The 19,004-nt window shown below is 46.4% G+C and overlaps 1 protein-coding gene across 2 annotated transcripts in view; it reads left to right on the top strand.

The window, feature by feature from the left end:
* Smim14 (small integral membrane protein 14) overlaps positions 1-10,312 on the top strand; it is a 34,772-nt gene extending 24,460 nt beyond the window's left edge. For both annotated transcript variants that reach the window (XM_051164809.1, XM_051164807.1), the window contains exons 3-5: positions 540-588; positions 7,233-7,375; positions 9,774-10,312. In XM_051164809.1, coding sequence (XP_051020766.1) covers positions 540-588; positions 7,233-7,375; positions 9,774-9,806 — 225 coding nt within the window. In that variant the 3' untranslated portion in view covers positions 9,807-10,312. The remainder of the gene's footprint in view (positions 1-539; positions 589-7,232; positions 7,376-9,773) is intronic.
* Positions 10,313-19,004: the final 8,692 nt, after the last annotated feature.

The following is a 19,004-nucleotide window of genomic DNA, read 5'->3' as shown; positions in this document are numbered from 1 at the left end:
GGCACATCTCTGTAATTCTAGCCTTTGGGAGGTAGAGGCAAGAGTTTATGGCCATCCTCTGCTGTGTAGTGAGTTTGAGGCTAGCCTGGTATACATCAGACCCTGTCTCAAAAAAATAAAAATAGCCTAGAGAGATGGCTCAGCAGATTAAGCGCACTGGCTGCCCTTCCAGTACCTGGGTTCAATTCCCAGCACCCATATGGTAGTTTATAGTCTCTGCACCTCCAGATCTGGGGATCCAATGCCCACTTCTGACTGCTGCTGCATGCATGTGGTACACAGACAAACATATGGGCAAAATGCTCACATAAAATAAAATAAATATGCCTAAACTAAAAAAAAAAGAAAGAAAGAAAGAAAAAAAAAGATTAGCTTGTTTACTACGTGTTACTAGAAATTACATGTAGGGCTGCAAGCATGCTGAGCTAGCTCTGTCTTACCTGCCACCCCCACCCTACCTCCCCTGCCCCCAAACCCCAGTCTGACCGTCCCTGCCATGTGGGTGGCTCAGCAGCTAACTCTGCTTTCTGTCACTGCAGCTCCGGCAGTCGCAGTCCTACTGCACGGACACAGAGTGCCTCCGGGAGTGTAAGTACCGTTGGGCAACATGAGCTTGGGCCTGGGTCCCAACAAAGGCAAAGGCCTTGAATAATCAACAGTATTGTCCCTTTGTCTTATTTATTTGTTTATTTATTTATTTATTTAGGTTTTTCGAGACAGGGTTTCTCTGTGTAGCCTTGGCCATCCTGGACTCACTTTGTAGACCAGTCTGGCCTCGAACTCACAGCGATCCGCCTACCTCTGCCTCCCGAGTGCTGGGATTAAAGGTGTGCGCCACCACGCCGGCTTTTATTTTTATTTTTTAAAATCAGTTTTACATAGCCCAGGTTGGCCTTGAACATCTGATTGTATGACCTCCACCTCCCAAGGTTGCTAGGATTTTAGGAATGTACCATGGTGTGTGCTCACTGTCTGCAGCTCTCCTCTCCTACAATCCCCTGATGATGCTCTCAGCGCTCATGACTCATGCTTGTGTTGGTGACTGTCCTCTGGACGTGTCCACTGTGATGTTTCTCAGACATCACAAAACCATCATCTTGAGAACCGAGCTCCTGCTAGGATCTGGCACAGATGCTTTTCTTCCTCTGTCTTTTTCATGAAGTTGAGGCAGCTTGTCCTGAAAGTGGCCCTTGGCTCTCAGCATCCATCCGTTTATCATCTGCCTCCAGGATGTAACCAAAACTGTACTTCTCATCGCCTCATTGGGCCTCCTCCCTGTTCACCGTCTCATGTGTAGACTGTTATAATAGGTCCTGCTCCTTTGTTTGTTTGTTTATGTAGCCTTGGCTGGTCTAGAATTCACTAAGTAGAACAGGCAGGTCTCGAACTCAGACCTACTGCTTCAGCCTCCCAAGTGCTGGGATCAAAAGTGAGTGTCAAGATGCCCAGCCTTACATGTTCTTAACTGTCTCCCTGTTTTCTGTAACACAATTTGCTTGAACAAATAAGTTTGCTTTTGAGCCGGGTGTGGTGGCGCACACCTTTAATCCCAGAGGCAGACAGATCGCTGTGAGTTTGAGGCTAGCCTGGTCTACAAAGCAAGTCCAGGACAGTAAAGGCTACATAGAGAAACCCTGTCTCAAAAAACCAAAACAAACCAAAACAAATCAAAAACCCACCAACTCTTTAGGGGTTTTCTGACCCATGAAGCCTGTGATGTGGCTGTGACCATGGCTGATGACCCCGGGACTGTCTTTCTCTGGCCTCCCTGTTTCATCCTGCTTCTGAGCTGTTGCAGCTGCACCGTTAGCAGTAAACGCATCCCACTGGGTCTCGACTCAGGCTGCACACAGCTCCCTCTCTATGTCTTTTTAAAAAAATATTTAGATGCCCAGCAGTGATATCACACGCCTTTAATCTCAGCACTCGGCAGAGAAGGCAGGCAAATCTTTGTGAGCTCAAGGACAACTAGGGCTGCACAGAGAAATCCTGTCTTGAAAAAAACAAAACAAAACAAAAAACTTTTTTTTTTTTTAACATATTGGGGATTGGGAGCCAAATTTAGGTTGTCAAGCTTGGTGGCAGGTGCTCTGGCTGCAAAGCCCTGCCCTGCTGTCCCTCATTCTTATCTACATTTTGAGGACAGAGTTTCACCTTCTTGTTTGGTACTATCCTGTTGTCCTGTGCCTAGTAACTATGTGTCCAGTGTCTGCTTTACTTAGGTATCCATGGTAGTCTTCATTCCAGGCTGGGTGAGGGCAGGGCCCCCTGGGGGGCCTACCCCTCCTGTCCTCCAGAGTCCCAGCACCAGGGCTTCATCGCCCTCCCTGCCAACTGACTTGTGTTTGCAGATGTGTGTCCAGCCGTTCCCCACCCCCCACCCCCCGCCAGGCTTTAGCCCCTGCATTTTATAATTACCTTTGGGCGTATTTTCCTCATTACGGAAGGCAGCCATCTGAAGAACATTTCTAAGCTTTTCATAAAACCACTTTTAAGGGCAGTTCAGAGGTTTATCTGAACATGAAAAAAAAAAACACCTTTAGGGCTTTGTAGAATCTTTGTAGATTGTTCCGTATGATGCTGCAGATGAAACCCAAGTCCTCAGCACGCTAGGCAAGCTCTCCAGCACTGAGCTACCGGTGCAAACTCATTACTCAGCTCAGGCTGGCTTGAGGGTCCTTCTGACTCACCCACTGGGCTTGACCCCCTCAAATCTTCTTCAGTCTGTATTTTTGTTGTTGTTGTTTTTGTGTTTTGAGACAAGGTTTCTCTGTGAAGCCTTGGCTGACCTGGACTCACTTTGTAGACCAGGCTGGCCTCGAACTCACAGCACTCTGCCTGTCTGTGCTGGGATTACAGGCGTGCACCACCACGCCAGGCTGAGTCTGTGTTTTTAACACCTAAGCATCGTTCCTGCCATCTCCACCTGTTGCTGCCGCTTTAGTTATGTCCCCTTCACCTGTGGTTTTACCTCTGGCCTATAGAGTCTTACTGGTTTCATATACCAATTTACTTCCTAGAATGGCACCACCATAATCATTTTTCAATATTCAGCAAAGCAGAAGTAAGTGGCACAGGCCTGTAACCCCAGCATTCTAGAGACAGAGACAGGAGAATTAGGAATTGACGCCAGCCGTGGCTTCACATGAGTCCAAGCCAGCCTGGATACATGAGATCTCAAACAAACAGAGCAAGGACCAACCAGCAAGTTGGCTCAACAGGTAAAGCTGTCTGCCTCCAGGCCTAATGATCTGAGTTCAGTTCCCTGGGACTCCCACGCCACACCCCAGACCCCCCACCTGTGGAAGAAGAGGACTAACCTTCTCAACTGTCCTCAGACCTCAACAAGTGTGCTGTGGCATGTGTGCTAATACACAAACACAAAACAAGCAAATAAATACATATGTAACTTTTAAAAAATTGGGCTAGATAATGACATTCCCTCAGTTAAATGCTTTGGTGTAGGGCTAAGGAGACGGCCCAGCTTGCTGCTCTCACAGAGGAGCTGAGGTCAGTTTCCAGCTCCTGTGTCAGGCAGCTCATGGGCACCTCCAGCCGTAGCTCAGAGCATCTTCTGGTACCCACACAGATGTGTGCGCCCACACATATCTTTCCCTCCAACAAAACGCAGGATTTCATTTATCTGTTTATTTTGTATATGAGGGCTCTATCTGCATGTACACCTGCATCACAGTGGAGGGCATGGGAGCCACCATGCGGCTGCTGGGAATTGAACTCAGGACCTTTGGAAGAGTAGACAGTGCTCTTAACCTCTGGGCCATCTCTCTAGCTCCCACACACATATCTTTAAAAAACATTAAACACACACACACACACACACAATTTTTTTAGGCCGGGAGTGCTGGCACACACCTTTAATCCCAGCACTGGGGAGGCAGAGGCAGGTGGATCACTGTGAGTCTAAGGACAGCCTGGTCTACAAAGAGAGTTCCAGGACAGCCAGGGCTACACAGAGAAACCCTGTCTTGAAAAACAAAACGGAAAAAGTAAAACAAAAAAAATTTAAGCATTACTGTTACATACCTCTCTATGACCTTCACAAACAGTTCTATCTTGACATGATATTTAAGAGTTTGCCCAGGGCTAAAGAGATGGCTTAGTGGTTAAGAGCACTGACTCGACCTGGGTTCAATTCTAAGCACCCACATGGCAGCTCACAACTGTCTGTAACTTCAAGATCTGATACCCATAGACATACCTGCAGGCAAAACACCAATGCACATACAATAAATAAATTAAAAAAAAAAAGTTTTCACAGCTCAAACTCATTCCCAGCAGTCCTCAGGATACTCTCAGACAGCAGACTCACCTCCAGCCATCCCTGTGTGCACCCGTGGTCCAGCTGAAGGATTGACTGTAGAGCAAACGAGCTTGAAAACTGAGAGCTGACTCCCTAGTTGGTGCCATGGCACATGCCTCTTCTATGTCCCACAAGTAAATATGGGGCTGGGGGATACAGTTCAGTGGTAGAGGGCATGTCCAACTGCTGGAAGACATTGGTTTGATCACCAGAGACAGACAGACAGAGATTATCAAGCCTTGAAGGTCAGAAAAATTGCATCTACTTAGACGCCGAAGTGAGGGATTTTGCTGCCCACCCCTGCCTGTCCTTCGTTCTCCCCGCCCCCCCCCCCCCACAGTTAGTCACTGGGCTGTGTTCTCTGTCAGTCACTGGGGCTGTGTTCTCTGTCAGTCACCGGGGCTGTGTTCTCTGTCAGTCACCGGGGCTGTGTTCTCTGTCAGTCACCGGGGCTGTGTTCTCTGTCAGTCACCGGGGCTGTGTTCTCTGTCAGTCACCGGGGCTGTGTTCTCTGTCAGTCACCGGGGCTGTGTTCTCTGTCAGTCACCGGGGCTGTGTTCTCTGTCAGTCACTGGGGCTGTGTTCTCTGTCAGTCACTGGGGCTGTGTTCTCTGTGAGTCACTGACTGGGCTGTGTTCTCTGTGAGTCACTGACTGGGCTGTGTTCTCTGTCAGTCGCTGACTGGGCTGTGTCCTCTGTCAGTCACTGGAGCTGTGTCCTCTGTCAGTCACTGGGGCTGTGTTCTCTGTCAGTTACTGGACTGTGTTCTCTGTCAGTCACTGGGGCTGTGTCCTCTGTCAGTCACTGGGGCTGTGTTCTCTGTCAGTCACTGGGGCTGTGTTCTCTGTCAGTCACTGGGGCTGTGTTCTCTGTCAGTCGCTGGGGCTGTGTTCTCTGTCCGCACCTTTTGTATTCACCTTGACACTTCACCATCTTGTTCTACTCCAGGGTCATGTCTACCAGGGTCTCCATTTTTACTGCAATCTGATTGGTCCTGTTGGTGATAGTGCGTGTTTGCTTAATGCCTGCTATGTGGCTGCCATTCTGCTTTCTGTGTCCTCCCTATCTCAGTACCCACTGCTACTGTGTGAGGGGATAGGGAGGGTTACCTTTCATAGACAAAGAAACCAAGGCACCAAGATCAAATAGCTAAGAGATAGTGGAGTCAAAGAGCCAAGAGACGGTTGCTTAGTTACAGTGCTGGGTGTGGTGGCTCACACTTTTAATCCCAGAGGCAGGAGGATCGCTGTGAGTTTGAGGATAGCCTGATCTACAAAGGGAGTCCAGGTCAATCAAGGCTCCACAGAGAAACTCTGTCTCCAAAAACCAAAAACACAAAAACCAAACAAACGGTTAATGACCTAAGCGAGGACTGGAGCTGCATGGAATAGCAGTTGCTCAGCATGAACAGGCCCCGGGTTTGAGCTCAAGCCTAGGAAGGCAGCAACAACAATTTGATCACCTAATTAGGAAATCTGGGAAGCCATTCCTTCCATTGAGAAATGCTATGATATTTTGAAGAAGGCAGCAGGACAGTCGCAGAAAGAGTGGGATTGATACAGGAGAGATGGAGGTAGAGAGGAAAGGGGAGGTCCGTTGTCAAAGCTTGCTGCACAGGGTGGAGTTGGAGGGAGGCTTTGGAAGGACCGAGTCTGCATAGTTGTGCCAGAGCAGTGTTGAATTATTACTGCGTCATATTTACCTGGGAAGGTTTAAAGTATTAAACCACACCCCTGTGCTGCTCCCGAGTCAGATGGGCAGAATCTGTGGTGTAGATCATAGGTCACAGCCCTCACCGGTGCACAGCCAGGCAACGGGAACACTGGCTCAAGAAGAAGGAACGGAGTAACTAGAAAAGATAAAGATGGAGAAAGTGAAGATTAGATAAGGAGGTCCAAGTGACCCCAGCAAAAGGTCAGGCCTGAGTGCTCAGAGTCGGAGAGATGGGCAGTGGTTACTGAGTGGTTGGTCAGCAGAGATGTTTGTGTCACTAGTGTTTTTGGATGTGATGACACACACTTGTCTGGGAGTTATGGGAAGGAAAAGGAGGATGAGGCCAGCCTAGGCTACCCTGGAACAGTAGGAGCCAACAGAGTTCAAGCTCGGCTGATAAAGATGCTTAGCACCCAGGCTTGTGTGGGGAGTTGAATCCCTGGAACTCACATGGTGAAAAGAAAGAGCCTGATCCTGAGGGTTCGCTCTCTGACCTTCACATCAGTGCCGCACAGGGCATTGGCCTGTGTGGCCAGGGCAAAGTCCTGGGCTCAACACCCAACATGCACAACACAGGAAGTTAACATTGTTCAGAAAGTGACTGGGGTGGGAGCAGAAGCTGCATCTCCATCAGCCTCCTGTTGCCCAGCTGAGCACTAAAAATGACTGTGTGTTTTAGCCGCTAGCACTTTGGCCTCAGTGCTGCCGCTTGGGAGTGAATGCTGGGCCCGGTGAACCTGGACAGCATCAGCCTCGCTTCAGCATCCTGTCTGGATAGCTTTTACCTTTTCTGATACAGAAAAACTAAAACTAGCTGTCGTATTTATTGAGAGGCCAGTTTTGCAATCTGCTGGGGTTTTTTGTTGTTGTTGTTGTTGTTTTTCTTTAAATTTGATAGTCTATAATTTTAGTTTCTTTTGGGGGGGTGGTTTCAAGACAGGGTCTCTCTGTGTTAGCCTTGGCTGTCCTGGACTCGCTTTGTAGACCAGGCTAGACTCGAACTCACAGTGATCCGCCTGCCTCTGCCTCCCGAGTGCTGGGATTAAAGGCGTGTGCCACCACAGCCCAACAAGCTGTGTGTTTTTTTTTTTTTTTTCTTTTAATGTGATTTTTAAAGGTAGCACTTAAACATTAAACTCTGTACCTTTATTTCCCAATATGTAGTTTCGCTACACGTGTTCCTTTTGTTTGTCTTCAGTGCCAGGACCCTCCAGTGACAACGGCATCAGTATCACTGTGATCCTGATGGCCTGGATGGCGATCGCAGTGCTCTTGTTCTTACTGAGGCCACCTAATCTTAGAGGCTCCAGCCTCCCTGGAAAGCCCTCCAGTCCGCACAGTGTAAGAGTTACTGTTAATCCTTTGTGGGTAGTGTGGGGGTGTTTGTTTGACTGAAATACCTAAATTATTGAGAGGAAGACTTAATTCTTGGGCTGAATTCCTTCAATATAGTTAAAATAAAAGTTCCAGTCCTCAGTGGTTTTATGTGGTTATGAACATTTAAAAAAAAAAAAAAAAGAAAGAAGAAGAAAACAGAGCTAGGTGTGGCTCATATCTGTAATCCTTGCACTTGGGAGGGTGGACCGAGAGGGTTGTTGAAGGCTAGCTTAGCCGACCTGGTGAATCCCAGGCCACCTTGTCCTACAAAGTGAGACCTCGTTTCAGGAATGGGAATGGCTATCTATAAACAACACAGCATCAGGGCTGGAGAGGTGGCTCAGTGGGTAAAAGCACTGACTGCCCTTCCAGAGGACCTGGGTTCAATTCCCAGCACCCACATGGCAGCTCATAACTGTCTGTAATCCTAAGAAAAATGACACTCTCACATAGACACACATTCAGGCAAAACACGAATGCACATTAAAGTAAATAATTTTTAAAAAAGAAAAAGAAAAAAACATTTCAGGCTAGGGGTGTGGCTCAGTTGGTAGACTGCTTGTTTTTTCTGCATGAAGCCCTGCACTGGCTCCCCGACACTCAAGGACTAGGCACACACACCTGGGATCTCAGCACTGAGGAGGCAGAGGTGGGACATCATAGACCCATAGGAGACCCTGTCTCAAAAACTTTTTTTTTTATGATGAAACCATACCTTGGCTGGGCAGTGGTGGTGTACACGTTTAGTCCCAGCACTCGGCAGGCAGAGGCAGACAGAACTCTGTGAATCCGAGGCCAGCCTGGTCTACAGAGTGAGTTCCAGGAAAGCCAAGGCTACACAGAGAAACCCTGTCTTGAAAAACAAAGCAAAAAGTGCCATTTCTCTCTCTGTCTCTCTCTCCCTGCCTCTCTCTCTCTCTCTGTGTTTTTGAGACAAAGTCTCACTATATGGCCCAGCTAACCTGAACTCACTTTGTAGCTCAGGCTATAAACTCATGATCCTCCTATCTCAGGCCATATAGCTTGGCATAGCTTTTATTTAGTTTAATGTGTATTGGTATGTTGGTGTCAGATGCCTCGGAACTGGAGTTACAGTTATGAGCTGCCATGTGGGTGCTGAAAATTGAACCCAGGTCCTTTGGAAGAGCAGAGAGTGCTCTTAACCACTGAGCCATCTCTCCAGCCCCCATTTATGGTATTTTTTAAAGATGTATTTATTTATTATGTATACAGTGGTCTGCCTGCATGTATACCTGTGGGCCAGAAGAGGGCACCAGATCTCATTATAGATGGTTGTGAGCCACCATGTGGTTGCTGGGGATTGAACTCAGGACCTTTGGAAGAGCAACCAGTGTTCTTACCCTCTGAGCCATCTCCCTGGCCCCATTCATTTATGTTTTTATTTGTGATTTTCCAAGACAGAGTTTCTCTATATAGCCCTGGCTGTCCTGGAACTTGCTCTGTAGAACTTGCTCTGTAGACCAGGCTGGCCTCGAACTCACAGAGATCTGCCTGCCTCTGCCTCCCAAGTGCTGGGATTAAAGGTGTGCGCCACCACTGCCTGGCTTATACATACCCATTTTAAGTACGTATTACATACACACATGCGTAGTGTCTTTCCTCTTACCACAGGCTTCACTATAAGGCAGGCTTCCCTTACAGTGATACGATGGTCACCATATGCCCCTGAGCTACACTCTGGTGGACATCCCACAGTGAGAAGCAGAAGTCTGTAGTTGTGAGTGTACTGCCCGAGCCAATCACATCATGGGGAGGGTGGGTAGCACAGATATGCACACGCCCATCACCGCTGCAGCTTCCCTTTCTTCCATACCATGTGCAAGATGGCACAGGCGCTGGGCATGGTGGCACTCACAGAGGCAGAGGAGGCAGAGGCAGGTGGATTGCTGTGAGTCTGAGGCCAGCCTGGTCTACAAAGTGAGTCCAGGACAGCCAAGGCTACACAGAGAAACCTTGTCTCAAAAAAACAAAACAAAACAAAGCAAAAAAGAATGGGGCAGACACCACCACGTCAACTATTTGCCTTGTGTAAAACACCAAGACTGCAAGTCTGAATTAGTGAGTGTGAAGTGTTAGGAACAAACACACTGCTCCTTTCTTACTTGATGAGAGGAAAGTCACTTAGTCATGCGTGGTGGCGCACACCTTTAATCCCAGCACTCAGGAGGCAGAGGCAGGAGGATCGCCGTGAGTTCAAGGTCAGCCTGGTCTACAAAGCTAGTCCAGGACAGCCAGGGCTACACAGAGAGACCCTGTCCTGAAAAAACAAACAAACAAGAAAGAACAAAACAAAACAAAAACAACCAATCAGTCACTTAGCCCATTCTTCTTTTAATGGCAGGGACAGGACCCACCCGCCCCTCCTGTGGACTAACGTTAAGATGCGTGGGAAGCAGAGGCTGTTGAACACCTTGCACGACCAAATGACTGAAGATGACCAGAGTACTCTTAACTGTTTTTCCTTTTTCCTCTGCAGTTTGGGATGGTATTGTTTTCATGAGCTTCTAGAAATTTCACTTGCAAACTGACTTTTGCTTCCTGTGTTGCGACAGTTTTTATTCACAGTATACCTGAGTAAATGATTCTACTGCAGAGTTCTCGGGGCGTTGTTGGGTGGCCTGAGCTTAAACACGTCACTTGCTCGCCCTGGAACCGTGATCGTAATGTCTGTGGTGGTCTCTGGCCCAACTGAAGGAAAATTGAGATTTCTGCATTTAAATATTTTAAGTGGTTTTGATAGATTTTAATTCTTTTCGTAAGGTATTTATTTCGGGTTGTCTGTTATGAGTGGCAGAGCCACACCGTAGTTACTTTACCTTGGCAGTGTGTTTGGGGGGGACAGTTTTCTCTAGTCTTAGGGACAGTCAGAGCTTAGATCACTTTCCACTTTCCTTACAATCTCCAGCTGAAATCTCCCTGGCCTCAGCCAGCTTATGTGGCTAGAATAGGAAAAGTGAATTGATTATTTACTGCTTTTTAAAAAAATTCCCATTTAAAATTTCTGATGTTAATATTTTAAATAGGGCCGGGCATGGTGGCGCACGCCTTTAATCCCAGCACTTGGGAGGCAGAGGTAGGTGGATTGCTGTGAGTTCGAGGCCAGCCTGGTCTACAAAGTGAGTCCAGGACAGCCAAGGCTACACAGAGAGACCCTGCCTTGAAAAACAAAAAAAAAAAAAAAAAAAAAGAGAGAGAGAGAGAGAGACTATTTTAAATAAACATGATTGATTAATATAGTGGTTGGTTTAGAATCCGTTGTGTGTTGTTGAAAGCCATTGTATGCTAGCCTTACACAGCTCATGAAGGGAAGAGGGGGTTCTTTCTGCCTTTGCCAGGTACAGTCTATCCTGTACTAACTTGAGCTGTATTTGATTTTTAAGCGCGTGCCTGTCAGCAAGCCGCTCTTCCATTTTAACACTTCCCTATTAAAATGAAATCATCTTGCAACTGTGTGTGGGAGCTGACATTTTAATACCCATTTACTTGTTTTTATACCTTTTTTTAATTAAAAATTTGAGTCTTTTGTGGCCCTTCTGCCTTCTGAAGAGAAAAGCCTTTCCAAGGAGGAAAATGACGAAAAGGAGCATTGGTAATCAAAACTTAGAAATGTTTTTAGAAAGTACAAGGTTGCATTGTTTTCCTCAGTTCAAAAGCAGTGAGTACAAATGGCATCTAAACACACCTAGACAGTCTGGACTTTTCTTTTCTAGGAAGTAACTGCAGGTGATTTGTTGGGACCAGAACATACTTTGCTATCAACATAAGACCGTCCCCTCCTCGGTCAGTCTAAGCTGTTACTGTACAGACCCGAGAAACGGCGTGAACTGAAGGTCTGCATCATTCAGCCATTGACAGGCTTGTGGCCCGGCTGTGTGACGCTCTAGTTATTTCCCCCACGGGATGGCTCTGCTCTGGCCCATGAGCATTACTAAGGGCGTCTCTCTCTTTGTCCTGTATGGTGATGCTAGCTGCTCGCATTCCTCCTGGCTCACTTGGCTTTGTGTTCAATGCTTGAAATAATACAATCGCTTCTTAGCTACTTGCACTTATAAAAGGGTGACAACCCAGGTGAGTTGAGTCCTGAACAGATGAAGAGCACAGGGTAAAGGGTTCCTCTCCTGCTGTGGCCAACAGGAAGTTTTCTCTGCTTCAAAGCTGGTAGCCTGTTTAACACAAAACCCAGCTATGGTGGCAGTCTTGAGGTCAGACTAGGCTGCATACACAGGGGGACCTCACCTCACAAAGGAAAAAGCATGAGGGACTTAAAGCTGAGGAAGATTGAGGTAGCATTTCTTTTCCTGTCCTCCACCTCTGAAGGCTGCATGCGTGTCCCAAGAGTCTGTTTTCTAGGCTGCAGAAGCTAGACCTGATGGAGAGCTGACGTGTTCACGCACTCTGCCTCACAAGTAGCTGAGGCATCACCTTGGTTAAAAAAAAAAAAAAAAAAAAAAAGATGGACAAAGTGTGGATACAGAACATCTAGTATTAGAGACTTGAAAATGTAGATTCCTATTCTAGGTGTTCATCTCTGTCACATGCGTGTGTGTCTAAGTGTCTTGGCCTTTTCCTGTCTGAACCCTCTAGTAAGTTAGTGACACAGCCTTGTTCTTTTAACTCCTTAGAGATTTTGCTTTCTCACATAGAAAAGGCTTAGCTACCGGGTGTGGTGGTGCACACCTTTAATCCCAGCACTCGGGAGGCAGAGGCAGGTGGATCTCTGTGAGTTTGAGGCCAGCCTCGTCTACAAAGCAAGTCTAGGACAACCAGGGCTACACAGAGAAACCTCTGGAAAAACCAAAAAATAAAAATTAAAAAATGATCCAGATATTGAGCTTCTTTAAGAAGTACTTGGGCTTGGGTTTTTACTTTTTTTTTCCCTTTGTTATTTTGTTTTCTTTGAAAAATTTTTCTATATTCCTGAAATAATGGTATCCTGCAAAAAATATTATTATTAACCTAGCTAATAATTTATATTATTCTCTTCTTGAAGCTTCTACATGTGTCCCTTTAATCGAGCATTATTCCTACACCATTGTTTGGCTCGCAAACATTTGCTTGATCTGTAGCTACGATTCTCTTAAAACAGAGAACTGGGACAGAATGCTTACATTCTCCTCATGCTGGCTTGCTCCTGCTGCCCAGCATTCATCTGAGAGCCCTTCGTACTGTTCCACAGAAAACCTAGTTTTGTTCTTCTGATTTCGACATGGAGCAAGTTAACCTTGGTACTGTTTATAGCAAAAGATTTTATCGTCTGTCTAAACGCTATCCCGTGCGTGCTAAGTCATGTTTTACAATGGGCAGAGCTTCTCCAGTGTAGCCGTTGAGTATCACTGTCCCATGGTTCCATTTGGTGTCGATGATAGCATTTATAGAATTACTAATATCTTAGATTTTTAGAGGGATTGTGGAAGTCTGTCACTCTAAATGGAAGTTTATCTCTCCCTGATTTTATGCCCGTTTGACCAGCTCAGCTTAAAACAGAAAACAGCAATTTGAGGAAGGAGGATGACCAATGGTTTAAAATTTTGTCGTTGCCTTAGAAAATGGGGTGAGAGTCTTACATTTCTCAATGAAAATGGGGAGAGTCTTACATTTCTCAATGAAAGTGGGGAGAGTCTTACGTTTTTTCAGTGAGTCCATGTATTTGGTACATGTACAGTGATTATTTTGTTAAACGCAGAAGTGCTCATGTGATGGACTAAATGTAATTTGCTGTTTTTAAATGTTTAAATCATGCCAAACAAATCAGTCTGTGCCATCTGGCATTGTTGTTAATCTTTTACTGGGTACTTGGATTGGGGTAAAGGGCTTGTACTATGCACTTTTTATTAATGAATAAATAGAAAATGTTAGTAACACTTTGCTTTCTGTTTGGCTTGTGTGGGAAAAGAACTTAGTAAAATGTTAACATCCTATGTTAACATTTCTAGGTACAACTTAAATTTTTTGGGTTTTGGGTTTAAGTTTTTCTTTTTCTTTTTTCTTTCTCCCTCCCCCCACTTTTCCCCCCACCCCCAAGGCAGGGTTTCTCTATGTAGCCTTGGCTGTCCTGGGCTTGATTTGTTGACCAGGCTGGCTTCAAACTCAAAGAGATCCACCTGCCTCTGCTAGGTACAACTTTTCAATTCAAGGTATTCCCAAGAAATAAATATTTACATGACAGCCCCAGATGAAACCCACTTGTTAGAACGCCTTTATACATGAAGCTGTGGGTCCTGTCACCCGCACATCATTAGCCAGGCACAGTGGCACACATCTATAATCCCAGCATGTCCCAAGTAGAGGCAGGAGAATCAGGAGTCCAAGGGCACCCAGTGTCATCGCAAGTTTGAAGCCAGCCTAGGATGCAGGAGACCTTGCCAAAAATTTAAAACAAAACAAAAAGTATGCATCAGTACTCAAAAGAAAAAGCTTGGGCTGGAGACATGGCTCAGTGGTTAAGAGGTCCTGAGTTCAATTCTCAGCAACCACATGGTGACTTACAACCATCTATAATGAGATCGGGTGCCCTCTTCTGCAGATAAAGCACTCATATACAATAAATAAGATCTTTTTTAAAAAGTTCTAAGAATCTTGATTAAGTTATATTACATTTCTCTAGTTATCTTTTTCTTTCTACACTATGGGGTCAAACAGACATTTCCTTTGAGGGAGTAATATACAGTGGCATTTATTTGAGCAGACACTTGTAACTGCGCTGAAATTACACAGGTGAAAATTTGCTTTTGTTCCAATCTGGAATGTGTCCAGACACAATAAGCCCTTTTGTTTCCAGGGTTATTGGGTATTGCTTAATTAGGACAGAGGGAGCTCCACTGGTTAGTTAAACTATTATATGAGCTTGGTGTTGGGCCAGTCCTGTGGGGTCCTAGTCTACAAAGTGAGTCTAGGACAGCCAAGGCTACACAGAGAAACCCTGTCTTGAAAAAACAAAGCCGAGCATGGTGGCACACGCCTTTAATCCCAGCACTTGGGAGGCAGAGGCAGGTGGATCGACCTGAGTTCGAGGCCAGCCTGGTCTACAAAGGGAGTCCAGGATAGCCAAGGCTACACAGAGAAACCCTGTCTCAAAAAACCAAAAACAAACAAACAAACAAACACAAACAAAAAAATAAAAGAAAGAAAGAAAGAAAAATCAAACAAAACCAAAACACAGTGAGGTATGGTGGTGTACACCTTTAATCCCAGCACTTGGGAGGCAGAGGCAGACAGATCGCTGTGAGTTCGAGGCCAGCCTGGTCTACCAACTACCAGGAAAGTCCAAGACAACCAGAATTCTGTGTAATAGAGAAAACTCTGTCTCGAGAGACAAACAAAAACAAAAAACCACTAGGCTGATGATAGGTTTGTTTGTTTAGCAGGCAAAAGGCCTCCATCTCCGGCACCACAAAAAATAACAGACTTTATGGGGCTGAGGAGATGGCTCAGTGACTAAAATGCTTTCCTTGTAAACATGACAGCCGAGTTTAGAGCAACATTCAGCTAAAGCTGGGTGTGGTAGCAAATGCCCACAATCCCACTGCCAGGGAGAAGGAGGAGGACCCTTGGGGCTTGCTGGCTAGCATCAGAGAGAGGCACTCAAAAACTAAGATGAGTGATCAAGGAAGATAGCACGTCAGTTTCCAGCCTCTACATGTGTACACATTTGGAACTTGCATGTGTACCTGTGTATGCACATGCATGTTCCCAAACATACCAAGCACAAAAACAGATTTCGTGAAGTACGTGACTTCTTGGAGACAATAGTTCAAGCTAAAGTTTTTCATGTAAGGGGATGAAAATCTAGCACTTGCTTAGCGCACACAAAGCCCTGGGTTTAATCCCAGCCCTCATGGATGAAGGCAGAAAAATCAGACGTTCAGGCATAGCGTAGGGCTGGGTCACCAGCAGCCTGAGGTTACTTCACAGTAACCCACAGTGTCCATTCTGGGCAGTGGACGAAGCTGTAGAGAAGGGCAGGCCCAGTTGGTGGAACTCCTTCTAGGACTCCACTAGTTAGTGTCCCTGAACTAGCTGGGAAGGCTCCAGGCGCAGCGGGGCTGCTGTGGGGGTAGTTAGTGTCCCTGAACTAGCTGGGAAGGCTCCTGGCACACCAGCACTGCTGTGGTGGTAGTTAGTGTCCCTGAACTAGCTGGGAAGGCTCCTGGCGCACCAGGGCTGCTGTGGTGGTAGTTAGTGTCCCTGAACTAGCTGGGAAGGCTCCTGGCGCACCAGGGCTGCTGTGGTGGTAGTTAGTGTCCCTGAACTAGCTGAGAAGGCTCCTGGCCCAGCAGGGCTGCTGTGGTGGTGCAGTTTCACAGCCCAGAACTTCAGGATGTTTTCATTGAGTGCCCACTGGGAGAAATTCACCCTACTAGGAAGAGACAGTGGCACCTTAGGATGTCTGGTGTGTCATAAATACTGCATGGGCTGCTCTTGAATTTGTCCTCAACTGCAGACTTGAGTGTGCCAACATTTATAGGATCTGCATGATTTAACCAAACACGTGACCCTCCCACTTCCATGTTCCTAGTTCGGCAAGGGCAAGAGTGTTTAAGCACACCCAACTGGTACCTGGTAATACAATCCAAGGTATAACATTCGAATGAGCCCTAGTGAGGTAATGAGCCCTTTTATTCATTGAATAAAAGGAAGCAAAGTGGTTTTTAAAAAAAGTTTCTTTCTATAGATGAGAAACCAAAGCTAGAATCACCCTTTTTGACCATTATTATGCTTATACTTGTGGGCTGGAATTTGCTGGCACCGAATTCCACTGAAGTAGGGCTACTCTTAAGTCAGTGACACTTGGGGTTTTCCTGATGCCTAGAAGTAACGCACTTTATGTTGTAAAATTGCTATTGTGAGAGCAAGGAAGACAAATGTTTTCCTTCATGGATGGCTCCTTGTTGGAGCCTACCCTATTAATATGAAAGTTGTGTGTTAAAACATACACAGGCCAGGAGCCAGACGGTGGTGGAGCATGCCTTTAGTCCCAGCACTTGGGAGGCAGAGGCAGGTGTATTACTGTGAGTTCATGGCCAGCCTGGTCTACAAGTGAGTCCAGGACAGCCAAGGATACACAGAGAAACCCTGTCTCAAAAACAAACAAACAGACAACAACAACCTGGATTGTGAGGTGTGCTGGCCAATTTTATGTCAACTTGACACTGAAAGGAAGGACCGTCAACTGAGAAAATGCCTCCATAAGATCAGGCTGTGGGCAAACCTGTAGGGCATTTTCTTAAATGCCCAATATGGCCATCCCTGGGCTGGTGGTCCTGGATTCTATAAGAAAGCAGGCTGGGTAAGCAAGCCAGTGAGCAGCACCCCTCCGTGGCCTCTGCATCAGCTCCTGCCTCCAGGTTCCCGATCTGAGTCCTGCCTTGGCTTCCTTAATGCATATGTAAGCTAAATAAATTCTTTTCTCTCTAAGTTGCTTTTGGTCATGATGTTTTTTTTTTTTTTTTCATAATGTTTTATTACAGCAACAGAAACCCTAAGACATGAGGCGAAGGGCTTCTTTCCTTTGCCCAGTGTTCCTTGTCTTTCTATCCTACCCTTCCAGCCTGCGAGCTCTTCTGTCTTCCATCCCTGGAACAATGTCTGTCACACAGTAGACACTTAAGTACTTGCTGGGTGAACGAACTTCATTGGCTGTACAAATCCTGCCTACCCTGTCACACTTCTTAAAATCTGCAGCTAACTTCACTTAGCACTTGTCCTAGTTTGCTTCCTATTGCTGTGAATAAGGGCCATGGCCAAAAGAGCCTGGGGGGGGGGGAGGGTTATTTGCCTTCTAGGTTCCATCCTAGTCTATCTCTGAGGGAAGGCAAGGCAGGAACTCAAGCAGAAGCTTGGGAGTTGAAGAATGCTGCCTACTGGCTTGCTCCCCTGGCTTGCTCCCCTGGCTTCCGTTCAGCTACCCTTGGAATACTTCTCAAGACCACCTTACTAGATGTAGCACCTCCCACATCAATCATTAATCAAAAAAAAAAAAAAAATTGCATGTGCAGGAGGCAGAGGCAGGTGGATTTCTCTGAGTTCCAGACCAGCCTGGTGCACATAGCAAGTTTTAGGTAAGCTAGGGCTAAATAGTGAAACCTTGTCTGGGGCAGTGGGGGGGGGGGGGGGAGGACCCCAGTTCCTCTTATTGCTGCCTCTCCAGTACTGATTTTACAGGCCTGGCGGCAGTTGGCTTTTTAAAAAAGATTATATTCATAAAATATGCCTGTGTGCCAGGCAGTGGTGATGCATGCCTTCAGTCCCAGCATTTGGGAGGTGGATCTCTGAGTTTGAGGCCAACCTGGTCTTCAAAGCGAGTCTAGGACAGACAGGGCTACACAGAGAAAAACAAACAAACAATACGCCTGCAGTGTTTTTGTCTGTAGTTACAAGCTCCTGTCTCGGGGATGGGGCTACAGGTGGCTGGGAGTGCCCCTGAGGCAGGTGCTGCCCTCTGAACTAGGGTTCTCTGTAAGAGCAGTTGTCATTCTTAACTCCTGAGCTATCTTTCCAGTCCCAGCTCCTAGCTTTTCACTTGGGCCCTCGGGAACTAGACTTACCTCTTCATGCTTGCAGAGCAAGTACTTTGCCCACTGAGCCATCTCCCCAGACATTTTAATGTGCTTTCAGAAGTTCCTAGTTACTTCCCCCATGAGGTACGGTAAATCACCCCATAACGTCATCTGGCCAAGAACTGACTTCATGTAGGGTGGCCCCGTAACGTCATCTGGCCAAGAACTGACTTCATGTAGGGTGGCCCCATAACGTCATCTGGCCAAGAACTGACTTCATGTAGGGTGGCCCCGTATTATACTGATGTTCTTGCCAGCGTAGTTTGAGTAAAGTACACGACGATCTGGCAGAACAAATGTGCCTAACACTTTTTGCAGGACATAAAAAGTAGGCAAGAGGAGCACTGCAAATCTAACCAATACACAGCAAGGCCGTCTCAAAAAACTAGGTAATTTTACTTAAAAAAAAAAAAAAAAAAAAAATTTACGGTGAAACCCTGTCTTGAAAAAAACAAAACAAAACAAATTTACGTCGGCACGGTGCCGCTCGCCTTTAATCCCAGCACTGGGGAGGCAGAGGCAGGCAGATCACTTTGGGTTTGAGGCCAGCCTGGTCTATGAAGCAAGTCCAGGACAGCCAAGGCTACACAGAGAGACCCTGTCTCAAAAAACCAAACCAAACCAAAACAAAATAAAAAAAAACCTTATTTTATGTGCATTGGTATTTTGCCTGCATGTATGTCTGTGTGAGGGTGTCAGATCTTGGAGTTACAGACAGTTGTGAACTGCTATGTGGGTGCTGGGAATTGAACCTTGGTCCTTGGAAAGAGGAGTCAGTGCTCTTAACCGCCGAGCCATCTCTACAGCTCTATTCCCCCCCCCCCCCCCCAGATCACATTATGGATGGTTGTGAGTCACCACGCAGTTGCTTGGAATTGAACTCAGGACCTCTGGAAGACCAAGCATCGCTCTGAACCACTGAGCCATCTCTCCTGCCCCCCTTTTTAAATTTTATGCGGCTGTCGCAGACCGTCTTAGTCGGGTATAGGTCCTTGGGGTCAGGAGTTTTTGAAATG

The sequence above is a fragment of the Acomys russatus genome, chromosome 22, assembly GCF_903995435.1.
Source record: "Acomys russatus chromosome 22, mAcoRus1.1, whole genome shotgun sequence".
Classification (NCBI taxonomy): Eukaryota; Metazoa; Chordata; class Mammalia; order Rodentia; family Muridae; genus Acomys; species Acomys russatus.
Note: the sequence above shows the minus strand (reverse complement) of the source record. Positions and strands in the feature narration are given on the sequence as shown.